General features: G+C 37.5%; 1 protein-coding gene across 7 annotated transcripts in view; it reads right to left on the reverse strand.

Moving 5' to 3' along the window:
* Positions 1–19,337, reverse strand: part of Runx1t1 (RUNX1 partner transcriptional co-repressor 1) — a 169,985-nt gene that overhangs the window by 20,850 nt on the left and 129,798 nt on the right. For all 7 annotated transcript variants that reach the window (XM_045143076.1, XM_045143078.1, XM_045143077.1 and 4 more), the window contains 4 exons: positions 18,308–18,558; positions 13,245–13,330; positions 12,263–12,464; positions 1,353–1,421 (listed from right to left, as the gene is read on the reverse strand). In XM_045143076.1, the coding sequence (XP_044999011.1) occupies positions 1,353–1,421; positions 12,263–12,464; positions 13,245–13,330; positions 18,308–18,558 (608 nt within the window). The remainder of the gene's footprint in view (positions 1–1,352; positions 1,422–12,262; positions 12,465–13,244; positions 13,331–18,307; positions 18,559–19,337) is intronic.

A 19,337-nucleotide genomic window follows, 5' to 3' on the forward strand; every position in this document is an offset into this window, starting at 1 on the left:
TTTAAAAAAAACAGTGAGTTTTTAAAAAATGGAGGGTAAATATGTCCAAAATGAAGACACAGCAACTGTTTTGTAGGTTGGATGGCAACTGCACATCTTGAGCCGCTTGGGGAGAATCAGACTGTTTGTTACCAAAACTTGAGTGAGCTTTAGTGTGCAGGTGAATAATATACATTTTAGCAGCTTGCTAGGTAGATATATATTATTTGTACTATTGGACATGCAAGAGAGTGTTGCAGTTTTTAAGCTGAGCTACTAAATTAAGAACACTATCAGATTTTGAAACTCATTACTCTTACAAATACTGGTACATATTTCATAGAAAGTCTATAGAATACATGAATAAGATTCAAGTGGCCAGAGGTTCAGCAAGTGGAAAAGAATTACACATAAATTCAGGTGATTTCAATCAAAATTCAAAAAGACATTTTTTGCAGAAAAAAAAGACTCCTTCCCTTGGCTTAAGACTGCCAACCCTGGTCCTCTGACTGAAGAAACAGCATAACCCGCTTGTGTAACACAAACAGTCTGACTATCTTAACAGCTAGAGAGCTACAGCCGCTCGAAGATACAGCCAGTCTATTTCTTATGTCTTTAACTCTTGAAACAGGCTTATCTAGGGCTTACACAGGTTTTTTCTTAGCTGGTACTCCACCAACACTCTATCAGATCTAAAAATTAAGGCAGTGAGTCTTCAAGAACTTCAAATCTGCTCTAAAATACTCTTAATGAGAACAAACACTGTGTGTGTAAAGTAAAAGTGTATTCATTTGTCATTTAACTTTTTAAAAGACTTATTTAGCTCTAAGCATTTAATATTAAGTATCAAAGAAGATCAATTTTGAAAGATGACTGTAACACTTTCTCTCCAACCTCCATTTTTTTTTTTTTAAAGCCCTTATAAATTCTAACAAGTCAACTAGATTTGGTGGGATTTTTAAGAATGCAATTTAATTTTTAAAACATTGGGTTTCTTTTGTCAAAGAAAAACTACTTGCAAACTAAGACCTGTACCGAATTTCAGTCTGAGACCATTATGGCCCCTGAAAAAAGTGGTGGGGAGGAGCCGTAAAAAAAAGTATTACCCGCCTTTCAACCTTTCAAGGATGATTGTGCTAGCAGATGTTACAGAAAGGAAATTTATTTCATGTTTTAATCAAGCTGCTTTAAGAATATTAATGAAAGTTTCTGTTTTGTTGTGTCTGTTTTGTGGGGCTTTTCGCTTTGTTTTGCTTTGCTTTTGCTATTGTTGTTGTTCGCAGCAAAGTCCTTTCTTGTCATCCTTCACGTCATTGAATTAACAACTGCACAGCTGCCAGAACACTAAACTCGTGTTTTGAAACAGTTCTTACCAGCTTTCTTCCAGATCTCCTCTGGCACATATCCAGATGCAGGCCTGTGAAGGAATTCCCGATGTGCATCTACGACAAGGAAGGGAGGGGTAGAGAGAAGGGGAAAGCGACGTCAGCATCGTCATGTCCTTACCCAGAGCCCAGCAAGCAATGCCCCTTGTCTTGGATTCGTTACAAAAATGCACTTTTAAAAGGTTCAACATTTCACTTCTAGAAAACACAGAAAAATAACAGGCCAGTCATTGGAGCCCAAAGAAAGCCGAAAACTATTGGTCCAAATGCCTTGTATGCTCAAATAGAAGGTGACTTTATTTCACTGTACAAGGTGTTCTCAGAACTCTCTTATGTGCTAATTTCTATAGGTATGTTTTATGTTGGTAAATAGAGGAGATATATATCTGGTACTTTTCCTTTCAAGAGTCAAATTCATACTTTAAAAATAAAATGGGCTGGAGAGATGGCTTCATGGTTAAGGCGCTTGCCTGCTAAGTCTAAGGCCCTAGGTTTGACCCCCCTCAGAACCCATGTAAGCCAAATGCACATGGTGGCATAAGTATCTGGAGTTCATTTGCAGTGGCTAGAGGCCCTGGCAATTCTCTCCCTCTGTCTCTCTTGCTCTCTATCTAATAAATAAATAAAAATTAATATAACACCTGAAAATAAAATGTTAGGACAATTTAAAAGTCAAATACAATTTACCCAGTACTCTAAATGTATCACCTTTCAAAAAACAGTGAATCCTAGTCGATGGCTAACCAGTTCTCACACTTAATTACTTCTTTAAAAATCTCACCAACTATTAAAACATTTTACAAGAATTAGGTCATATGAAATTGACACGGGTGGAAGCCAGGAACTATTAGAAGAGATGGAGATATTCAGCTGACCAAATAGAAAATGGTTTGTGTTTATTTTTTTTCTGAAAAGGAAATGAAGTTCCACTTTAAATGCTGTGTTTATTACGCTTTCAGATTTTAAAGCCGAGAAAATTAATAGTAAGGTTAATATAGGAATGCTCGCCGGGTGTGGTGGCACATGCCTTTAATTGCAGCACTCGGGAGGCAGAGGTAGTGGGATCACCATGAGCTAGAGACCAGCCTGAGACTCCATAGTGAATTCCAGGTCAGCCTGGGCTACAGCTAGAACCCCCCTCAAAGAAAAAAAAAAAAAAGATAAAAAATTGTATATGGACACTATATGTGTATGGGCCTCCGTAGCTAAGATATATATTCCAAGTCTTCAATATTGAACTTCGAATTAAATACTGTGCATTTAATTGGTTTGATTTTATATACTTATTCGTACACAAGGTCTTTCTATATACCCCAGGCTGGCTGTCCACTCTTAATCTTTCTGCCTCAGCCTCTCGAGTTCTGGGATTATAGACACGTACCTATAAACCCAGCTTCAAAATATCTAGAAAGAAAATTACCAATGGAATTTGTATAAAATATTATGGTTATTCTATGCATGATACATTTCAAGTAAAGCTGAAATTTCATCTACAAGTACAAGAAATACCAAGTAAGAGACTTTTTTTTTTTCTTTTTTTCGAAGTAGGGTCTCACTCTGGTCCAGGCTGACCTGGAATTAACTCTGTCATCTCAGGGTGGCCTTGAACTCATGGCAATCCTCCTCCTACCTCTGCCTCCCAAGTGCTGGGATTAAAGGTGTGCACCACCACACCCGGCTAAGAGACTTATTTTTTAAAGCAGTATTTATACAGTTAGATATATTTTGAATGCTCAAATAAATTTAGTTTTCTATATTTTATATAGCCAACAAATATTTAAAAGGAGGAAAACTACAGTCAATTGTTCTAGGTCAGTACATTTGGGTGCATTAGGTACAAGTACAGCCTTTGAATCCTTGTATAGCCCATGGGTGACCTGTTGGCCAGGACACTTTCTCCAAGTTCTCTGAAAAAGTGTATTACAATTTGGTGAAGGACATACTCTGTATTATATTGTCAATGACTTTTTACGTGTAAAATTCTTTAAAATATAAAATTTGTTTTATAAATTGTTGCATTTATAATTAAATAATTACTTAATGATCACATGGATGAGATATATGCAGGCACATGCACATTGACTTTAATAAAGTAAGTAACAAAATTCAAAATGTTTTGCAGAAGTAATTTTTATTCCTAAGGAAAACTTAAAACTACATACAACTGTTTGGCATAAAGGATAGTTAAGTAGGATTTTTAAGATTATTGTGTACTCCACCAAGAAATAAAATGTGGTCAAGCACTGTTAGCCATGTGCTACAGTAAAATAATATACATAAAAGGCACTTTTAACAGATGAAAGGCTGTTTGTTTCTTAAGCATAACTAGCTGAATAAAAATAGATATGTAAATATATCTAGTCCAAAATAAAAACTGACTTCTTCCAAGTACCAGGTTTATTTATTTTTAATTACCAGGTTAAGAAAAGATCAATAGTATCAAGAAAGAAAAAGAAACAAAAGAAAAGAAGATCAATAGTTTTAAAAATATTAGTTGAGGGCTGCAGAGATGGCTTAGTGGTTAAGTGCTTGCCTGTGAAACCTAAGGATCCCAGTTCGAGGCTCAATTCCAGATGTATTATGACAGGAATTATATATAAGAATATGTAATTCCTTACAAATAACTAAGGTGAAGGAAGAACTATAAACTAAGTTTCTCCCAGCACATAATAAAATAGCACAGAAAGAGTGAATACATCAAGCCTAAGTAATATATACCACATATTATTTTGACTCACAGAATCTTACATTACCAATTCACTGTCTTTTGCTTTGGAAGAAAATAGTCAAATTTCTTAAAGAAGGTATTTTATAAGTTTATCTTATACCTCATGAATGTCTATTATCTCAAATAAACTCAATGGCTTTTCTAATTCAAATCTACTTTCTTAAAAAAATAAAAATAAAAAGTTCCTGGGCATGGTGGCTCACGCCTCTAATCCCATCACTTGGGAGGCAGAGTTAGGAGGACTGCTATGAGTTCAAGGCCACCCTGAGACTCCATAGTGAATTCCAGGTCAGCCTGGGCTAGAGTGAGACCCTACCTCAAGAAACCAAAAAAATCAAATCAAATCAAATAAATAAATAAATAAATAAATAAATAAATAAATAAAAGTTGTTTTCAAAATAGCCAAATCTTAAAGCAAATAATTAAATGTGTATATTTTGTAATCTCTTTTCCACTGGTAAATTACTGTGCCTTTGTTAAACATGTGATTAACAGTGAGGAGAAACAGAGTATCAGTAGTAGGTATACTCTTGCTATGGCTTCAACAGTTACATAAGCCACATGATTAATGCATTAAATATTCCTTCTGATTAATAAGTAGCACTATCAGAACCTACATGGGGAAAGAGTAACATAAGACACAAACACACACACAAATAAATCCTGAAGTTGATAAATGTAAGCAAAAGAGACAACTCTCCTAGGACTTTATTATTGTAAGATGCTGGCTCACCTAGAGTACATTATGGAAAACACTGAGATAATATGGCTTGCAGTCTAAGGAATTTAATTTGCTACTATTACCTCTTAACTACCTTAAAAAAAAATATCAGTTGCTTTAAAAAAAAAGTCATTTGAAACACAGTGGTAGAAACAAAATATGAGAGCCTATATAAGAAATAATTTAAAATATTAAGCATTCACAATGTTCTAAAAGATGCGGGACATTAAAGGAAACTCTAAAGTAAGTTTATCTTGTTTAAAGATATAGACTGCATGGGGTAGAGGGAAGAGAAGGAGGGCCACTGTCTTAAGATGATAGATAGCTCTGAAGAGAAGGAATCAAGTCAGAGTAAAGAAAGAAGTGGTAAGAAACGTGAAACAAAGAGGAACCCATGATGCATGAGACATGGAAGGTGCACTAACTTACGACAGAATGGAGACCATTGGATACTAGATACAGCAAGGGCCGCCATCAATATACATGAGGGGATGAGCTGAGAGCCTTTGGAGTACCAATGTGACCTGATGAGACCCCGGACAGCAATGCTCAAAGCTCAGCAGCACCTAGGCATGGCCTTCATCCTGTAGTGGGCACAATGAGGCTGTAATCATGATTGTATCTATTACAAGGACCATCACAAGAAAGGAAAGGTTAAGTGAGTTCATCTTTACAAGGGCCACTTATGTTTTCTAAGGATAATAAACTCAGAAATCACCACAATATCTTTTGGACACCCATACTCAACCTAAAAGGTAACTACTGCTTTAGGATTTCCATTTTTAACAATAAGTGTTAATGTTCCAGAAAGTCTTTTAAAGCTTATTTGTATTCAATAGATCAGATTTTAAAAAATATAGTAGACATTGGTTTGCATTATGAAGTCAACAGAATGGTCATAGCATGAATTTCATGATATGATTTAAAAGGGACAATACAAGTACATAAAAAATTAAACTTCACATACATATTCTGAATAACTTGTTTGTGGTTATTCTATAGTGGTAGAATAGAAAATGAATAATGTTATTTTGGTTGAGAACAACCTATTTTAATATGCCTATATGTTATGAATTAGGTAAAAAAGATTGTTTTATATTTTAGACCAAATTCCTTTCTTAAAAATATTTTTATTTACTTGCCAGTAGCGAGAGGGAGAGAAAAAGAGAGAGAAATGGAAAGGCAGAAAGTATGGGTGCACCAGGGGCTCCTACCACAGCAAACAAACTCCAGATACCTGCACCACCTTCACATAAGTACTGGGGAATTGAACCCAGACCAACAGACTTTGCAAGCAGTGACTTTTTAACTCCTGAGCTGTCTTTCCAGCCCCAGAATCCCTTTTTGATTTCCCTTTCAAGAAAAACCACTACTTGGAAATATTCTGTCGATGAAAAAGTGTCTAAGAATCCACAATAACTTTATAATCTTGAATGCCAAACAACAAAAAAAAATCCACCAATTTAACTTACCATTATTCTTTCAAGTTCTTTTTGATTGCAGTAATAGAAGTTCTCATATTACATCTACTATGCATCAGGCACTGTTCCATATGCTATAGGCCTCAGCTCAAAACTGACAGAAATGTTTATCAAATGTGTGTTTTTACAGCTTTCTTATATAGATGAGGAAACTGAGGCACAGTGAGATTTGTGACTTTCCAAAAGTCACAAGTATGGAGAGAGCCAAAAATAAGCCAATCCAGGTGTCTTCTCAGAATCTGTTCTTTTTATTTCTATTTAGTGATAGATGTTCTGAGGAATTCACTAGCAAGGAAAACTTCTATAATTTAGTCCTGCTGCAATCATACTAGACAGCAAATGTAGTGATGTAAAGTATGAACAACTTCACCAATTCAAGGAACTCTTGAGGACCGGGAAGATGGCTTAGCACTTAAATGTGCTTTCTTGAAGAGCCTGTCAGCCCAGACTCAATTTCCCAGTATCCATGAAAAGCCAAATGCACAAAATGATGCATACATCTGGAGTTCATCTGTTGGAGCAACAGACCCTGGCATGTTCATTTTTTTCTCCTTCCCTTCCTCTCCCTCCCTCCCTAAATAAATAAATAAATTTAATTCCAGCATTCAGGAGGCATAGGTAGGAAGATGGTTATGAGTTTGAGGCCACCCTGAAGCTACATAGTGAATTCATAGAACAAGACCCGACTTCCTCCGCCTACCCCCACAGGCACTTGAATCATTAAGTTTTTAATGAATGACCAACTTGATGATTTTTTTCCTTTCCACTTAAATCCAAAAACTTCTTTCTTGGTGATTTTCTCACTATCAAGGGAGAAAATTCAAGGACATGCATAGAAAAGTTTTGTAAATCACTACACTATTGCAATGTTTATTCAAAGGAACACAAGGGATTATTGCATCAGACTTCAGAGTTCAATGTCCAGCCTCTGACAATACCTTCAAACTCATCATGAGATAAGTTTTGAACCCTCTGGAATGATTCTGAAGACTTCTTGGAACTAGAAAGAGGGCACACAAAGAATTGAAGAAGATTCTAGAATCCTCCACAGCAAAAAAAAAAGTAGAGGAAATCAATTGTTAGGACATTAAAAGTGAAACAAACCACATACGTAGAGAAAAAGGAATAGGATAGGAAGAGAACATGGCTGCAGGGCCCTGACACGCAGAGAACCATGTAAGAAGGGCTGACTTCAAGCACCTAGCTGGACATACCAGGGTGACTCTATCGATGTGTAAATCTCACTGTTTATCATCATTGTAGCTTTCTTGTCAGCCACATATGCAACATAACAAAATTTAAGGTGCAAGTGTCACATTTTCAAACCAATGACATCTTAGCTTTCTCATACGTTTTTATTATTTTTACTTTTTAAATTTTTTTGTTTATTCTTATTCATTTGAGAGTGACAGAGAGAGAAAGAGGCAGAGAGAGAGAGAGAGAACATGGACGCACCAGGGCTTCCAGCCACTGCAAATGAACTCCAGACACATGCGCCCCCTTGTGCATCAGGCTAATGTGGGTCCTGGGGAATTGAGCCACGAACCGGGGTCTTTAGGCTTCACAGGCAAGCGTTTAACCGCTAAGCTATCTCTCCAGCCCAGCTTTCTCATACTTTTAACAGTGGGACACCCAGATTTTTCACTGGAGAGAAAATGAGAAATAATAAAAGTAGTAAGTATGTGCTATTTCAAATGAAAAACTACTTTTTGAAAATTACTTCACAGCAAGCATGTTAGTACATGCCTTCAGTGTCAGCACTTGGGAGACAGACGGATTAAAAGGACTGAATGTCATCTTCCCATACATAGCATGTTTGAGTTTAACCTGTGCTCTGGAAGACTATCATATAGAGGAAAGGGAAGGGAAGAAAGGAAAGAGAGAGAGAGAAGGGAGAGAGGGGAGAGAAGAAAGGAGGAAAGGAAGACAGTAAGAGAAACACAGAGGGAGAAAGAAGAAGAGAGAGGGAGGAAGGGGCTGGAAAGAAAGAAAGTGCTTCAAGAGATCAGCTTGCATTTTGTTTAAAGAGTGGAGACAAAAGTATGAGCTTGGTGCATTCTGTTCTCAGTCTTTCAAGTTGGCTCAGAGGCTATTCATAACAATTTAATTCTTATCTAGGGAAAACTCCTAAAATTCAATTAGTGGTAGATTAATTGTGTTATTTTTCTAATCCCCCATACTGATTTAATCCCTGGATCTATTTCAACGTGAGAGTGGGGTTGGGCCGAACAAGTATAACACATCAGTCGTGGAAGTTATGTTTCCCTCCATGAAGTCCCCAAACACAACTTAAAAATGCTAAGAATGTGTATATGGCTAAACATTCCCAGAGTTTCCAAGTTAGGAATGAAAGGAAGTCTGTATTTTCAGCCAAAGATATCTTCTATAATGTATGCTACAGGTCTCATTTCAGACCTAACATTTTCAGAATTTGAAAAAGGCCCTCTTCCATGAGTCCCTCCCACTGGCCCAGCCACACCACATGGCTGGGGACCAGTGAGCAGCTTCAAGCACACAAGTGTCTCTATGCAAAGGGCAAAGATTAAAACAGAGATGCATGACTGGCAAAAGTTAGCAAGGATAACTGACTAATGTGTGTTCTGGCCTAAATGTGACATTGAAGCCAAACCCTCCAAGGCTCAAGGGAACCTCAAGGAAGGAGGATGGAAAGAATGTAAGAACAGGAGGATGGGAAGAGGGACTGTGGAACTCTGCCTTCTCCACTCCACTCATGAACTCACAACAGCTGTGGTTTCCTGCGCAAGGGTGACCCTGTTCATATTTCATCATAGATAAGGGAGGGGTCCCTGAGACCTCACATCTCTCAGAATAAACTGAAGGATCTGTACAAACGAGTACGTTCTTCAAGAAGTCAGGGCCATGACTTCCTTTCTCAATATCGCCTGTTTACACTGTGTGAGAGCGGAGGGATTACTAGATCACATGGTAGTTCTATTTTTATTTGGGGAGGGGCATCTTACTATTTTGTATAGTGGCTCTGCTAATTTACATTCCAAACAATCAAATGTGCAAAGGCTCTCTTTTCCCCTCATCCTTCCTAGCACTCATTGTCTTTTGCCTTGTTCATAATGAGGATTCTTATTGGAATAAGGTGATATGTCATTGTGAGTTTGATTTCTATTTCCTTGATTAATGATATTCTTAGTCTTTGGGTCAGTATTTTATAAGCAGTATAGAATGCATTTTAGTTTCATGATTTATACAACTAGAGTGTAGAGTCTAATGTTTTTAATGTATCAATGCATTAATATATAGTTTCTTATAGGATGGGTAATATGTTTGGATTGATATCAGTTCAAAAAGGTATTCTTGGGCTGGAGAGATGGCTTAGCGGTTAAGCGCTTGCCTGTGAAGCCTAAGGACCCCGGTTCAAGGCTCGGTTCCCCAGGTCCCACGTTAGCCAGATGCACAAGGGGGTGCACGCGTCTGGAGTTCGTTTGCAGAGGCTGGAAGCCCTGGCGCGCCCATTCTCTCTCTCTCTCTCTCCCTCTATCCGTCTTTCTCTCTGTGTCTGTCGCTCTCAAATAAATAAATAAAAAATTTAAAAAAAAAAAAAAGGTATTCTTTAGAGAAAACACTCAATTTACAGCATAGGCTAAGGAGCTCATCCATATCTACAAGTAGCCAGACCCACAGATTTACTTGCCCACACACATCCCATTAAGTACTTCCAGCAAAAGAAAATAAATTTTATTTGCCAATAAGCCCTAATCCTTTTACTACACACATTGATATATTAAATTCCAAAGCCCGGAAGAAAGACTTAGAAAGCACTTAATGTAAATAATGGTGGCGTTGATTACAAAATACTTGTCCTCACTTATAACCACAGCCTAGCTCAGAAAACAAACTTAGTGGCTTCAAGAATCAACTAAAAAAGACACATGGGGAAAAGATCATGTGAATCTTGTAGCTCTTAACTACTGTGGTAGTGACAATCTAAGCTTGTATGTCTATAAAACACATGACTACTTTAATAGTCTAAACAAAGAGGTGCAATATATTTACCAATTTTATTCCCTTAAAGTAGATATCTTTCTGTAGAAATATCCTACATCACTATGGTCAGAATCCACACAGTGGTAGTGACTGGGCAAAAAGCAGCCTATGTTCAGTGGATTAGTAACATCTCTCTTTGGGGGTGAAATCCAGTCAGTTCCTGAAACTTCTTTTTCAGTGGACAGTAGATAACAGCAATGTCCTCACTTTGGGGGCTGAACTGGGGCTATTCTGTGCTGATCACATTAGCCAGTCCCTTGCCTATCCCTTTCGTGATTTCCACAAGTCTTCAAGGGCCACAGCGAAGAGTCCCCTTCATTATAGTGCCTTGCACATCACAGGCACTCATTAAGTAAGTAATCGACTTGTGCCACACAACAGACCTAACTGTATGATTCTACTCCAAAAGGTTTTTTACTTTAAGGTTCTCAATTTTTGCCTATATTTGATGGTTATAAGCATTTCCCTTTGTCTGTCCTTGGAAATCTGCCACGATAAACCAATTTTTGTTCACAACAAGGAAATAAAAACAAGATGTTTATTTTACTCTGTGCCACATAACTTTTTTTAGACCAACTCAAATTTAATTCAAGTTCAAATCAAACTTAATCCTATATTCATTATTTGCCTTAATACAACCTGACAAATGCTATTTTGTATTTAAAATCTTTGGAATAATGTCTCTTGGGTACATTAAGTGGTTAGGAATCTTCCTTTATTTAATAGTTATTATGGTAATATGTCAGGTGCAGCGGTGAAAGCCTTTAATCCCAGCACTTGGAAGGTAGAGGTAGGAGGATCGTTGTGAGTTCAAGGCCAGCCTGAGACTACATAGTGAATTCCAAGACAGCCTGAACTAGCAAGAGACCCTACCTCAAAAAAATAGTTATTATGGTAATGAGCAGTCAAGGATTAGCAGAAATCCACAAATCAAAGTGCAACGAAACTGTATTGGCTAGAGGTAATTTTAAGAAAATCTAATGTAATCAATAGCCAGGTAATAGACTTCAACTTTTCAGACAGTAGCCATGGTCAAATGGGGACAAAGTCATAAGAGTAACCTAAATGTGCAAGTAGGATTTTCGTAGCAAGGTGTATTCAAGACTGAATAATCTGACAGATATAGGCTAACCACATAAGAGATGAGAGAGTATGGATCTATCAATGCCCATCTAATCACTGGGTTTACTTAAATAGCACACATACACAAACACACAGACATATACACACACACAAACACACTGGTAAAGCAATGTAAACAATTAAACTTATCATTCCTTCAGATGGAAGCCCTAAAGCCACTTGAAATTCTTTCAGGTTGAAGATGTCTTTTTGTGTCTTTGAGATTATACTCTACCAATCAGTAAATCACAAAAGAGATGATAATATTTTCTCATTTATTTCCAAGTGGAATAAGCAACATTCATCTCTTTCTGATCTTCCATCCAGAGAGGTTTTGAGGAAAAGTGGCTTTTGCTTTTTTACCTCAATAGAATTTAGAACTTCAAAGCAAGATTGTCTTAGAAACTATACCTTGAATTAAAACTTAGAAAAGATGTGTTCTTGTGGGAGTGCTGCAGAACACAAGCACAGAGGAAGAATCCCCCAGATACCTTGTTAGAAATGTGGAAGAGCCAGGCCCATGACTGCACTGTGTGCCGAGCCTGAGACAGAGTCTCAACAGCTAGATTGGGAGTACAAACTTTAATCATGCCCATGAAAATGGGGTTTATGAACTCTAACATGAACACCTTCACCTGGAAAAGGAGAGGTCTCTGACTATCTGACATGCCAATCGACCACACACATAAACAAGGTTGTGGAGATATATAATGTGTTAATTGTCCTTAAGTTGCTTCAGTATTCCTTAGGTTTGAAAACACATGTTCAAAATCATGTCATTGGAGTAGTGAAAGATGCATTCAAGGTGCTCATCTGAGAAAAGTACCTAGTGCCACTGGGTCTGGGTTGACGGGACTCTGCTGCCGGGAGTGGCTGCTACCACTGCCGCCGCCCTTTTTCAAGTCCTCAGCATCACTGTACCGCCGGATCCAGTAATTCAATTCCTCCCGGTCTGCTTCCTGGCATCGCCTTAGTACAGTGAGAGAGCGTCGCGTTTTCTCTACCATGTCCATTATGCAGTTTAACAGCTATGTGAGAAACAGGAAGAAAGAGAAGAATACATACATTGGCAAACTTAAAGTATTTGATGAGCAATAAAAAAATTATTTCAGGTCAATGAAAGATGTGATCTTTTTCTTGAAGGTTTTAGTCCAATATGTCTTTTTTTTTTTTTTTTTTTGCAAGTGCTTCCAGATAGTACACATGGCATGGTGTACGTATGGTGTACGCCCTTGTGGGGTGCATGTATGGGGCAGAGGACACCACCAGGTGGCCATGCTCATGTTACAGGATACTGAGATCAAGCTCAGGTGGTCTTGGGCCCCTTCAGGCTTGAGTGCAAAGCTCTCAACTGCTGAGCCATCTCACCAGCTCCTAGTCTAATATTTTCATAGCTGGATTTGAAATTCAACCCCAATGGCTGTTCAAATTCAATGGGTAGGAGAAGAAAAAAAACAGGAAGCATGACTGAGTCATGACAGACAGACTTTGTCCTAAAGGTGTTACAGCCAGTAAATCTATCTTTTCAAATACAAACCACATTAGTCTATAAACTAAATGACCCTTTCACAATAAAACAGTAGCCTGCTGGTTGGTGTTTTGCCCAGATCTCAATATTTCTCTTTTAAGTGGCTTTCAGGTCAATTTAGAAATCAAATTCTTTAGTCTACTTCAAACACTGACACTCATTATTTTTTTTTAAAGGACAGGCGATATAAGACCATCCAAGCTTTTATTTCTTCACATAACCACATTCCATTTGTTTTCCGAACTTTTTTTGTTAAACTAAATGATTACTGATATCTTACATGATCAAGGTGTTTCCATTCTTCAGCCCATTCTCTGTCCGTTAATCTGTGATCAATCATTTCTTCTTGACGTGTGCCATGTAACCCTACAAACGTACAGAAGAAGGCTTAGTCACTGAAAACATCCAGCACTCTCAATCCATCTGCAAACAGCAGATAGTCAGAACCATGTGTACAAATCAAAGATGAGAACATGCAATCACCTGATAGGAGACAACAGAGTTGAGAGCTGGTTATCTAAGCAATATTCTCCAGCTCAGCTCTAGCACACCAGAAACCAAGGATGGCCTTTCTTATGATTAGGGTAGCAACACAGCTTGGTGGTAGACAGTAAGTAGATTTAGCATTCCCAGAGCCTTGAGTTAAATACCCAGTAATCAATCAATTAATATAAGAAACCATGGTGAACAGTAGGTGATTTCAAAATGTGACATAGTGCATTAAAAATAAACACATAAATCACTTTATACAGGCAGGGATATACCTTTTTCAAAACAATCATGGTTAAACAAAAGAACATATGTTTCAGGATGATTATAAATGAATAGAATACTAATATACACACCTTCTGGACCAAACTAGGCCATGAAGAAAAAACATGGATAATGCAAAATCTGTATATTACTATTCAATTATCAAATATAAGAAGCAAAAGTAAATAAGAAAATCATTTTTCCCCTTTGTTTTTTGTTAATTTTTATTTATTTATTTGAGAGTGACAGAGAGGAGAGAAAGAGGAAGATAGCGAGAAAGAGAGGGAGAAAGGGAGAGAATGGGGGTGCCAGCATCTCCAGCCATTGTAAATGAACTCCACATGCATGTGCCCCCTTATGCATCTGGCTAATGTTCAGGGAATGAGCCCCAAACTGGGGTCTGTAGGCTTCACAGGCAAGTGCTTAACTGCTAAGCCATGTCTCCAGCCCTTGTTTTGTTGTTTTTAAAGACAAGATCTCACTCTTTAGCAGAGGCTGTCCTCTAACTCTCAGTCCTTATGCCTCAGCTTATAAATGCTGGGATTACAGGCATCTATTGCCACACTCCACATGAAAAGATCGCCTTTATTTAAAAATCAACATACCACTTAAAATTTGAGATATATATATCAAATATATATGAAAGATTATATATTTATATGTGAAAGCTTATACTATATATTATATTAATATATATTATATATTTATATTATATATATGTGAAAGATTATATATATTGTGAAATCTAAGTGGTTAGAAATCCTTTCTTATAGCTGATTTAGAGAAAAAGATGAGTCACATGACTCTTTACCTAACCATAAAATAAAACTCTACTTATGACTTACAGAACTGAGTAAATGTATGATAGCCTTTCTTGCACTCAAATTTTGCTAAATATGAAATATTTGAGTTGTCCCTGTTCAGTTAAAGCATACTCAGAGATGCATTTTAAAAGTTAAAATTGTCAATGCCACCTATTGGTAGAAACATAAAATTACAAATATGCATTCCAATTTGCATACTAGGATAGACACTGGGGGAAAGAAATATTTAGTTATTGCTCTGTTTGTTGTGATTATTTCAAATTGAAGTGTTTGCAAATATGTAATTTTTGTTGAATTATTTGTTGCTTGTGTTTTAGGGAAAAACACTAATGTTAAAATTAGTCATAATATAAAGTAGCTAGAAGTGATGAGAATATAAATATGACAGGGACATTGATGAGAGTGGCATCTAACTATTTGCCTTTAAAGACCAAGGCTTATTGATTTGCTTGTTTGCTTTATTGTTAATATCTTTTGAGACTGAGTCTCATGCACTCATGTATCCCAGGCTGTCCTCAAACTCCCTTTGTAGGTAAAGATAGGCTTCCCAAGTCCTGGGATCATAGGAGTGAAATATCATGCCCAACTTTTGCAGCACTGGAGATCAAGACTAGGGTTTCTTGCCTGATAAGCAGGCAATCAACTGAGCTAAGCCATGGTCCCAAGAGACCAAGAATTTTAGAGATCACAAACGTCAAAATTTTAGCACAGTACATCAATAATGATATGCACTCTAACATGAAACAACTAGCAAGTAATAGTATATCTGTAGTGAATGGAAGCCTGGTATTCACAAAATAGTGTTATGCTTCATCTCATTAAAAAATGTAACATTAAAGCCGGGCGTGGTGGCACACGCCTTTAATCCCAGCACTCGGGAGGCAGAGGTAGGAGGATTGCCATGTGTTCAAGGCCACCCTGAGACTACAGAGTTAATTCCAGGTCAGCCTGGACCAGGGTGAGACCCTACCTTGAAAAACCAAAACAACAAAACAAAAAAAAAAAACAAAAAAAAAATGTAACATTAGAAAGATATTTCATCCTGGTATCTGGTGAAAAATTACAGAATTAATTTGATGACTTTGCACTTTGAAGGTCAAGGTTTGATAGAATCAAATAATAAAAATATGAGGACAGTAAAATAATAATAAAATGAAATTTTATACATTATACCTAGCACTAAATTATGGTTATTTATATGAAAAACAGTAAAAGGATGTATAAGAGGAAAATAGCTCCCAATCACTAAAGAGCATATTTTCAACTTGTGGGAAATTTGGCACAAATGTTGTCTTAACTGGTTCATATGTTTTGGGAGACTGTAGTTAATGAGGCTTAAACGTTAGGCTTACTTATACATTGATGCTTTTTGCAAAGTTATTTTATTAAAGGATTCTAGTCAGTGTATGTCTCTACATGTTAGAGGCATTTATAACCCATAACTTTACTACAGTTTTTATATCCTTAAAATGGAAGCCTGACGTAACACTATAATCTGTTATTTATACATCAAGATTGTATTTTACATTAACACATACTAAACTCTGCCAGACTTTGGGAATGGTTACATAGCTACTCATATTTCTAGATAATAGTATTATTCATTTTATAAGCTAATATAATTAAAAGGTAAGGAGCATGAAAAAAAGAAAATCACGTAAAACCATTAGTTGCAGATACAATTCAAAAAGGAATATTTCACAATGATAGATAAAAACATAATCACTGCACATAAGCATAATTATTTCCTTGCTGATTACTTTATGGTGCACAGTAAGTAATATTTCACCAAGTAGCAGTAACTGCCTAAGAGAGGCCATTCCCATGCCCACAACAGGACAACCTTTGAACTAGTCTCACAGTGACCAGATGATTCCACTGCTGTTTAAAAATGGGCAGTTAAAGTTTCAGACCATAAGTCATAAATAAATGGTAAGGTATCACACAGGAGGAGATTGTTATCACATTTGATGTTGAGGTCAAAATATCAGTTCAGACTGAGAAATAACATAACCACTTTTGAGAGCTCCTCAGAAATAGTACCTGTGAGAGCATTAGACAGATTGGCTATTAAGAAAGCACAAATTTTATGCATAGCCATTTGTCTGACATACCATATAAATATAGAAATTACTGTTGAGGGGAAGCAGAAGTACTAATTTACTATCTCACCACTGACGCTTCCATCATCATCCCCCATTAGCACACTAACTCTCTCTTGCTGCTCTCTAAACATATGGAAGACTCAACACAGAAAGGCAAAAAGACTGCATGTGGTGGCTCCTGTTTGCTAGAAAGCAAGTCATTTGGTAGGAAATCTCATGGGTTGTGTGCCTATGAAAAGGAAAGCAACTGTCTCTGTTATTCAAGAGTGGACAGCTGGCTTGGCTCTTTCTCAGGGTTCTACGTCCTCAGCTCTGTTTTCTGGTTTCCCACTTGGATTCCATCCCTTATCCAATCTTGTATGCTGTCTACCAAATTTTCCATGTTAAGAAGTTTCCTACCAACTAGTTATGTGATAAAGGAAAATCTCTTCATGGATGTTATGGGCATAAGAAATAGGGAAAGAAAAGCAAGTAGTTGCTCTCAGACTCACCAAAAACTAAGAATTGTGGGTGTTTCAGAAACCATGTGCTTTATCTGACACTATTGCATCAAACAAAAGTTATATTTCAAAATGCATCTTATGCATCCTTCCTCTGATGTTTATTGATCATGGCAAACATTCTTTAGAAGACAAAGTCTCCTAAAAGCTTCACCTCCAATCTTAATGAAATGGAAATAGGCAAATTGAACATATATTGGCCCAAACCCACTCTCTGTGTATTCTGATAGTTGATGCAAAATTGACACTAATGTTAATCAGTCATTGGCACTCTGAAGCAAAGAAAAGCACCAAGTACCTTAAGGAACAAATAGCTGTCAAGTTGAGCGACAGACAACATGCCATTTCACACTTTGGAAATGTTGAAGATCATAGAGACTAGAAATGTGAAAAGGAATTTTGAGAAAAATAAAACCAATGCAGTGTAATAAAAAAAAAAGAATTAAAAAATATGTGGAGGAACTGCATATGAAATTTCCCATGTTAAAAAAGAATCCAAGCTGGGCATGGTGGTGCACACCTTTATTCCAAGCACTTGGGAGACAGAAGTAAGAGGATTTCTGTGAGTTTGAGTCCACCCTGAGACTAGTGAATTCCAGGTCAGCTTGAGCTAGAGTGAGACCCTACCTTAAACACACACACACACACACACACACACACACACACACACACACACACAAAAGAAAAAAAAAATCCAAGCAGAAGATTCATTGTATTTTTATTACTACACTTAAGAGTTTAAATTAGCCGGGCGTGGTGGCGCACGCCTTTAATCCCAGCACTCGGGAGGCAGAGGTAGGAGGATCGCTGTGAGTTCAAGGCCACCCTGAGACTACATAGTGAATTCCAGGTCAGCCTGAGCCAGAGTGAGACCCTACCTAAAAAAAAAAAAAAAAAAAAAAAAAAAAAAAAAAAAAAAAAAAAGAGTTTAAATTATATTGGATACCTTACTTTCAAAAAAAGAAAAAAAAATACAAACAATTTAATGGAGAAAGATGGCATATTAATAGTGAGTTTCCTCATACTGGAGACAACAGAAAGGAAAAAAGAAACAATATTCACCCTTATCAGATTTCATTATCTCCAACTCAGTGGAAAAGTAGCAGCACAGATTTTCAAGCATCCAATCCCAAATGAAGAAAGCAAATCCTTCAGTCTTACCCATAGGTCTATTCCTGTCCCTGAGGTCCCTGTGGCTGGGGTGTCGATAGGAGTCCCTGTAGTGGTGAGCAATGGCCATATCGTCCAAACGGTAATGCTGAGGTGGAGGTGGGGTGGGGTGAGGCAGGCCGTTTGGCTGGTAGGATAAGCCATTATTTGGACTGTACCGCTGGCCTGGGCTAATAGTGCATGGTCGCTTGCTTGGATGTTCTGAGTGCAAAGGCTCTCTGTCAAAGCCATTTTCTTTGGTTCTGAGGAAGGAAGAAAAAGAGTTTTGTTTCACAAGTACTGGGTATAGTTCAGACATTCCAATGTGACTACGTCATATCAACAGTGCACTTCTCCACTGGCCAGAAACTTTCAAGACACAGCTTCCGGGAAACCTACGGGGAATTCTCTAAAGCCCATACTGCAGGCTAAAACAATCCCCAAGCTGACACAGGAGGATAAAACCTTCTCCCGTCATCAAATTTGCAGCTCATGTGACTAAGTCACAACTCAAAGGAAATCCATTCGCCAGCAGATGACACTGGCATGCAAATAAACAAGTCTCCTGATATCTAGCGGGGTGAACAATCCACACCTGCAATCCCAGCACTTAAGAAGCTGAAGCAAGAGGATCACAAGTTCTAGGCCAGTCCATGCCATATATTGATATCCTATCTCAATAACTCAAAGAAGAGACCAACAATATCAGACGAAGCCTCATCAGAATGAAGCACCATTACTCTTTAGAAGAGTAAGGTACATCTGCTCCACCTGGCATCCAGTTTCCATGTGCAAGGACCCCTGTGCTCTCCAATACAGTAGCCATGCATTGCAGTGTAAGATGTAAATGAACCAAAATTAAAGTTTAAATTCCATTCTGTAGTAGCTACATTTCAGGTTCTCAACAGCCACTGGCAGTGAAAGGTGCAGAACTAGACCACAGAGATACAGACAGTTTCCATCTTCTTCAAGATTCTACCAGAGCTCAACTAGATTCAAACAACAAGCAGTGCAATGTCTAAAACCCCAACGTTACCTTGAG

This window comes from Jaculus jaculus, chromosome 2, assembly GCF_020740685.1.
Source record: "Jaculus jaculus isolate mJacJac1 chromosome 2, mJacJac1.mat.Y.cur, whole genome shotgun sequence".
Taxonomy (NCBI): Eukaryota; Metazoa; Chordata; class Mammalia; order Rodentia; family Dipodidae; genus Jaculus; species Jaculus jaculus.